This window comes from Mastomys coucha, unplaced genomic scaffold (assembly GCF_008632895.1).
Source record: "Mastomys coucha isolate ucsf_1 unplaced genomic scaffold, UCSF_Mcou_1 pScaffold8, whole genome shotgun sequence".
Classification (NCBI taxonomy): Eukaryota; Metazoa; Chordata; class Mammalia; order Rodentia; family Muridae; genus Mastomys; species Mastomys coucha.
In genome coordinates, this window is record NW_022196914.1 from 52,766,786 (window position 1) to 52,775,097 (window position 8,312).

At 41.2% G+C, this 8,312-nt stretch overlaps 1 protein-coding gene across 4 annotated transcripts in view; it reads right to left on the bottom strand.

Annotated features, from left to right (window-relative positions):
- Positions 1-8,312, bottom strand: part of Msh3 (mutS homolog 3) — a 151,191-nt gene that overhangs the window by 130,261 nt on the left and 12,618 nt on the right. For all 4 annotated transcript variants that reach the window (XM_031360461.1, XM_031360462.1, XM_031360463.1 and 1 more), the window contains one exon: positions 5,434-5,600. In XM_031360461.1, coding sequence (XP_031216321.1) covers positions 5,434-5,600 — 167 coding nt within the window. The remainder of the gene's footprint in view (positions 1-5,433; positions 5,601-8,312) is intronic.

Below are 8,312 nucleotides of genomic sequence, written 5' to 3' on the forward strand. Positions count from 1 at the left end.
CATGACCACAGCCCACCCCCTACTCACACTCACATGACCACAGCCCACCCCCTACTCACACATGACCATAGACCACCTCCTACTTACACTCACATGACCACAGCCCACCCTACTCACACATGACCACAGCCCACCTCCTATTCTCACTCACATGACCACAGCCCTCCTCCTACTCACACTCACATGACCTCAGCCCTCCTCCATCCCTCCTCCTATTCACACTCACATGACCTCAGCCTACCTCCTACTCACACATGACCACAGCTCACCTCCTATTCTCACTCACATGACCACAGCCCTCCTCCTACTCACACTCACATGACCTCAGCCTACCTCCTACTCACACATGACCACAGCCCATCTCCTACTCTCACTCACATGACCACAGCCCTCCTCCTACTCACACTCACATGACCACAGCCCTCCTCCATCCCTCCTCCTACTCACACTCACATGACCTCAGCCTACCTCCTACTCACACATGACCACAGCCCACCTCCTATTCTCACTCACATGACCACAGCCCTCCTCCTACTCACACTCACATGACCACAGCCCTCCTCCATCCCTCCTTCTACTCACACTCACATGACCTCAGCCTACCTCCTACTCACACATGACCACAGCCTATCTCATACTCTCACTCACATTACCACAGCCCACCCACTACTCTCACTCACATGACCACAGCCCTCCTACTCACACTCACATGACCACAGCCCTCCTCCTACTCACACTCATGACCATAGCCCTCCTCCTACTTGCCTTAGCCTTACCTGACTTCCTCCTACTTTCCACTACTGATTCTCCCGAAGCTCTCTGATCCACTCTCTGTGTTCTCCCTATATAGAACATTCTTTTTTTTTTTCCCTTGAAAATTCAAGTGTCTCTCCTGGCAGTAAGCTCACCTCTTCTTCTCTACCATGGCCAGAAGCCTCACTGACTCTCCCCCATGAATATATGCTCCTTCCCTGTGTTTCTTAGTTAAAGCCCAGTGATTGTTCCTCACTTCCCAGGATGAGCATTTCCTCTGACTGAGAGTCTCTCGCTGTGTGCCCGAGTCTGAATCGTTTCACTTTACACACTATACACTTTCCTCCTCCCCTCCATCCAGTCAAGACTTCCGTCCTGCAAATGTCCCTATGCAACCCACCTCCTCCACAGCCTGCCACGCTATACCCATGCCCAGGTAAGCCCATCTCTGTGAACTCAGATGTGAATAGCACCTGCAACGGTCATCATGCTTGCCTCAAGACTCAGTGTGAGAGCTAGAAAATAATATTGGTAATGGTTATTATTAATTTATGTAATGTTTTTCATACCTTCTCTTTTGACTATAAACTATATTCTATAAACATAAAATTCTCTAAACTAAAGCAATCTCAAAGCCACTGCTATTTGTTTCTCTCTATACATTTTGACAACCAACAGGATAACAGAATAGGATGCCTGATGCCATCTGACAGACACCTGAGAAAAACAGTTTGCCACTATTCAGGAGTGTTTGATTCTGCTGACGATCATCACTGCCTCGTAGTTGTTTTAAATCTAAAACTGACACACAATTCAAAATGAATGCATCTAGCTTGAGAAATAAATGGGAAGGATTTCATATTCTTAAAAAAAAAAAAACTTAACTCATAAAATATAAAATCCTTTGGTGACCTCTTGTGGTTAAAGTTAGGAATAAAAAGTTAAATTTTAAAAAGCTACATTAGAATCTTCTATAATTCCAGGCAATTTCTGCATCTTCTCACATAGTAGTAATACATAATGTCTTCATTATTATTAAGACACCCACCAGTACCTGACAAAGAGAGAGCTTTTACCTTCCTATTTAGTGCAGAAAAAGACAGGCACACAGAGTCTGAGAGATAAGAAACTACATGTCAGCACTGACAACAGACAACCACACTCACAATAAAACTTTCTTATCTGAATATTTAACATTACACTGCTGCCTGGAAGCCAACTAACAACAGAAGTGTGGCAAACTTCTTCATGAGCTTTGTGAGTTTTATTAAAGTGAAGCAACTGAATCTAATAAGAGAAATTAAGGTAGGAACTCACCCATGCAATGAAATAAAGAAAAAGTAAATTTAAAACTGAGCACTACAAATAAAATTAAAGAAAAGAATAGAAATAAAACATAGGAGAAACTACAAAGTGCTCTCAAGATGGGAAAAGATCTTTCAAATTATAAAAATTAAAGAATGTTACCAAAAGCACGGGGACTTAATTGGTCCAAATACTCTACTAAAAACAAGTAGAAATAGCGAATCAAAATATGTTACTTAAAATGCAATTACTTTCCTGCAAGGTCTTTAGCTCACCCATCTCTAAGGCTGGGATGCTCCCAAGTGTGCACACACAAGAACCATCAACAACAGGCTCCTCTCTGAGGAGCCCTGGGAGCTCCCACCTCCTGCCCCACACTAGGGGCACCACCACACACAGCTTTCTGTGTGGGGTGCTCAAGAGCTGAACTCAGGCCGGGTGTGGTGCAGCTGTAACCCCAGCATCCAGAAGGAGCAGGCAAGAGGATCCAGCAACCCTCAGGTACACAGGGCGCTGGAGGCCAGGCTGGAACACATGACAACTTGAATTTAAAAAGAAAACAATATAAACATGTATCCGGAACCACACCTGCCTGCCCCAAAAACAGTAAGAAGAGAGAGGCAATAGTAAAGAGGAAATGGCTACCTTTTTGTGGTGGTTTAAATGAGAGGTCTCAGTCTCCAGCACTGGAACACTTGGTCCCTGGTTGGTGGCACTTTTTGGGAAGGTGTGCCATGAGGGCAGGCTCTGACATTTAAAGGCTGTGATTTCAATTCACTGTTTTGTGCTTTGTGACTCAAGTTAGGAGCCCTCAGCCTCCTGCTCCTGCCACCAAGGATTCTAACCCTCTGGAAGCATAAGCCCAAGCACATCCTTCTTTCTGTAAAGCACCTTGGACATGGCACTTTACCCTAGCAACAGAGGAGGAACTAAGACAATCGTTTCCCCTTGCACTAAGGTTTCTTGGCCAGACCCTACCCCAGACACTTAGTGCACACTACCTTTACAACTCATCTTTACAGTGAGCACTCTTACTTCCTGTATTTTATTCAACAAGGACACAGGAAGACACAGACAGTAGAATTGATTACTCAAAGTCTCTAAGGCAGAGAGACAGATTTCCAATCTAACCTATGACTTTTGTGACCTCTGAAAATCTACCACCTTGTTCTCTATAGACACATAAATTAGCTATAGGTACTCATAGAGACAGAGGCTTAACTCTCAATTCTTCATGAGCAAAAGGTACAAAAAGAAAACTGACCAAGAATGGAAGCTTACATGTGCTCAGTAAACGTGAGCAGAATTATAATGCTAGCTAGAGAAATAAACTAAAATGGCCTGAAGCTGTTAGACTCCTAAGTCCCAGTCAGCCAGCCAAGACATCTTCAGCAAGCCAAATCCAGGCTTCTAAGCCTCATTTGATGAGTGAACATGAAAATACCATCAGGTAAAATTCCTTGCCAAACAAATTCCATCTTGGCACTGTCTGCTACTGCACAGGGTTTTGGCTTTCTATATATATATTTTTTTACTTTTATTGATTTTTTTTTATAAAAATAAGTAGTAAACAGAAATCTAACATGATTAAAATGACTAAATTCCAGATTAATCAAGTATAGACTTGGTTATGAAGGAAAATAAACAAAATTAAAGACATGAAACACAGTAAATGTTCTTAAATTTATGAGTCTGTTTGTTTGTTTGTTTTTTGACATAGGGTTTCTCTGTGTAGCCCTGGCTGTCCTGGAACTCACTCTGTAGACCAGGCTGGCCTCTAACTCAGAAATCTGCCTGCCTCTGCCTCCCAAGTGCTGGGATTAAAGGCGTACGCCACCACCGCCCAGCTTATGAGTCTTTTTTAAAGGTATCTGAGAATTTAAGCTCTCCAGCATCAGTACTCCTCACAAATGGACTGTCTGACTTTTAACAGGTCAAATTTGAACACAGAACAGAACCAAGAACAAAATAAGAGGTTCCTATTTTCCTACAATTTTCAACCTATAATAGAAATAATAAAGACTATTTAGACAGTCACTGTAAATGTTCCAAAGAGTTCATACAGGCCCTGGGCCAGTATTACCAATCTATCAAGCACCCACAATTTTTATAAATGCTTCTAACTTCTGACTTAGAAATTCGGGAAAGAATTAAGAATGCACACAAATGCTTCTGCAGATCCTACAGCACCATCTGAGCAACGAAACTCAACCAAAAGCTGCAGGCACATCACAGTCCACCATACAGCGAATGTCGTACGCATCACACTTTTGAAGTGCTTACTGAAATATTAGCAGACAAATGGTAGTTACTAAAATATGCTTCAAAATAAGCACCCCAGAGAGAGAAGGGTGTGGCTAGATGAGACTAGCTCAGGCCTTGGGCATGTTGGCACTGGCAGATGGACCAGTGGTATCTCACTACACTATTCCCTTAGTCTCTTCTGAGATGTCTACATGTGTCTGAAATTTCCCGTGAGAAAATAGATAGGGAATTTTTAAGCTAAATACAAGTACAAAGCTATATTTGCTACATGAACTTAAGTTTATAAATAAAAAAGTAATACATATAAAGAAATAAAACACCAAAGTGCAGTTACTTCTGTATTTGTGGAACTGGATTTATTTTATCTTTCTTTTTGTAACTATTAATTCTTCTAAGTAAATGCATATTAGTGTTATCATCAGAAAGACAAACTGTAAAATCAAGGCCTTTCTTTAAATCAGTTTGATTTAATCAGCGGCTTGTCACCCCTTCCCTCACGTAGATGGCCCTCTTCCAGAGGCACTGCCTGTGGTGCTACCACCGCACTCCTTGAGAACCTAGCAAAGCGCATGCAGTCTCACACATGTGTCTCTCCTCTACTTGCTTCAAAATAAGTGTTGTGATATAAGGCCTAGTAAATAAAACTCCTCTGCTCCACCCATGCTGAAGAGAAACTCAAAGCACAGAAATTATACAGACATTTAAAGGAATAATTCTAAATTACCTGTAGAATATATATATAAATCTCCAAACAGTATAATTAAGTAATATGATAAATCCCTTTAAAAAAGACTGTCATCTATAGTCCTACGCAATTTTTTTCCTTTTAGAAACTCTATTATTATTGGAGCCAGGGTAGTGGTGCTCACCTTTAATCCCAGCAATTGGGAGGCAAAAGCAGATGAATCTCTGTGAGTTCGAGGCCAGCCTAGTCTACAAGGCAAGTTCCAGGACAGCAGGGACTACATAGAGAAACCCTGACTTGGGGAAAACAAAAACAAAACAAAACAAAAATCCTCTATTATTGTGATATAATTACCATAAGTAACTTCTATAAGAACAAGTATTGGCTTGGGAAGTCACTCCAGTGTGAGAATGGTCATTCCTCACCTGACAGCGGTGGCTCTTTGGATGAGCATCTCTGTTGGCTCAGACAGGTCAGAGGGAAGTAGCAGTTCCACAGGCTGCAGGCTTGATATGCGAGTCTCCAGCTCCAGTCTGGATGCAGAGTCCTGGAAGCTGTCAAACACAACCTCGCCGGTTGCAGGCTGCACTCCCTGGAAGTGAAGAGAACACAGAAAGCATCCCAGCTGCACTGACACATCACAAGCATGGTCCGACTTAATGACATGCTCCCCAAAATGTGTTCGGCTCCTAAAGGGAAAATCCATCTGCCTTTTAAGACTCTTACATAAGTTAAGATCCATAGGCATCTAAAAGGAGCTGAGGACTGGTGAGAGGACTCAACAGGTAAAAAGGTCTTGCCACTGAGCCTGACGACCTGTGAACTCCACAGGATTCACATGGTGGAAGGAGAGAACCTACTTCCAATGTAGTCCTCTGACTCCACACATTCGCCATGTGCACATGTAATTAATTAATTAATTAATTAATTAACACAATAGGCTTAACTGGGAGTTCCATGAGACACACTGAGTATAGGGTGGGACCTGGTGGACTTAACAGAGTGCCAAGTTGCCAAGCATTTCTGGGCATCAGCTTCCCCTCCTACATATGGAAACACATTATCAACTTCTCTCATGAGGCTGCTTCAGGGATTAAATCAGATGAGTGTGTGAAGGCTCAGACAGCTATACAGAGAGCAAGTTATCAGAACAAAGTTCCAGTGACCATACTGATCACATACAAGCAACACAGTCTAGTTCTTGCACAGCAGAAATCAAACATAATATAATGAATGAAACCCATCTAGTCTCCAGTAAAACAGCCAAGACAACTTAAAACCATCACCTGTCACCCCAGTGTGACAACAGAAGAAAGCCTGAAAGGGGCCAAGGTTTAGAAGTGTTGAAGAACTTAGTGAAGTTACTTAACTAAAGTCTCAAAACAATAAAACGGTGGAGCTGCACCCACTTCCCAGGCTGCATTCTCTCTACCTCAGAGATGAATAGCTAGGGATAGTTCATACTAATGAAAAGCCAGAAGTGTCACAAATCTTTATATTGCTAATGTGGTCAATTAAGTGACAGTCACTTCCAACAAGAGCCAGGCATCATCTAGGAAAGGAGAAAATGCCAGCAGTGTTTACATCGGCAGGTATACACTCATGAGGGCTTGGGTATATGCATGAGATACAAAAACCACCTACAGAAGTATTCCTTACAGAGGCAAAAACTACCAAAGCCCCCATGTGTCCAGCAACAGATGAATGGGTACATGTGGGTTATAAGATTAAAAAGGGCACTGCAATCAAAGATCGAAAGCATGTAAATAAATGTCACATTCAGGCCAGCAACATGACCCAGCCGATACAGGGGCTTGTTGGCAAGCCTAGTGACCTCTGTTTCATACTCATGGGGTAGAAAGAACTGATTCTCACCAAGTGTCCTCTAATCTCTGCAAGCATGGCCATGATACAAGTGTGCCCCGCCCCCATATTGTACCCAGCAAATAAATAAACAAAAAAAAAACAAAATTTTAATTTGTATATAAAACAGGGAACAAAAAAATTCAAAACACTTTTACAGTAGGCTTCCTTTGTACATAAAGTTGGAGCTGGTCAAACCAGAATTAAAGGAAAAGGCTCCTATCACCCCAAAACTTGGATTCCAGTTACTGGAGAAGGATGGACCTGGGAAACTGGAGGGCTCTGGATCGTACTGGTTACTGACCTGAGTGACTGTCTCATACTTCTCTGGTAAATTTCTACTCATTTTTTCCATTTGAATATTTTATAAATCCTTCATTTGTAGCATGGAATGTCCTCAATCCCAGCCCAGAGAAATCCTCTAGGGGCCACAGCTGTGGCACGAGTTACATAGGTTACCTATGTAAGTTGATATCTCAATCCACAAATCAAGTTTATTTATATAAGCTATTTACAGACATTCAGATGACAGAGTTAACAGGCAGCCAAATTCTCTGTAGCTTTAATCAAAGAACTAGTCTAATGGTAGCATCTGCACCATTATTACTCCAAGAGACGAGTAACATAAGAAACCAACAGTCCTCTCTGTGGGCTGTGAATAGAGTCACTCACTCAATTCAAATAGCTTTGACCATAGCAGGAAGTCTGTATCTAAAAATCGAGCCTACAATTCATGTCTTGGTGCAGCAGAACTATCAACTCTCAGTTTAGCTACGATGAAGGTAAAATCCTTTGGTGATGTGAGGGACATTGAAGTACAGCCTTATTACAATGAAATCCAATGTCTAAAAATTGTTATTTTGGGTTTGTACCAGAGTAAGAGCCAAGATTTTAAACTCTACTAAATACAAAACAAACAAACAAACAAAAAGACTTTATATATTTATGTTCATTTAAGAAAATACTAGCCGGGCGGTGGTGACGCATGCCTTTAATTCCAGCACTTAGGAGGCAGACGCAGGTGGATTTCTGAGTTCGAGGCCAGCCTGGTCTACAGAGTTCCAGGATAGCCAGGGCTACACAGAGAAACCCTGTCTTAAAAACCAAAAAAAAAAGAAAATACTAGTAGTAATGTATTATTTTGAAGTATACAGTTTATATGTTTGGAGTTATTTTAAATTTATATTGAGAAAAATGTATTTTCAGTATTGTTGTAGATGAGCATCTACATAAGACTGTTAAATTGATTGTTGTTTTATATCAAACAACTTTTATAATACTTATTTTTATCGTTATAACATTTTATAAATTTTAAGGAATATGACAAAAAAGATATTGTAGGTATTGAAGGGGGGTCTCTGGGAGGCGTGGAATACAAAAGGGAAACAAGAATGTGATTCAATTATATTTACTTAAAATATGTTTTTAAATGTTAACAAAT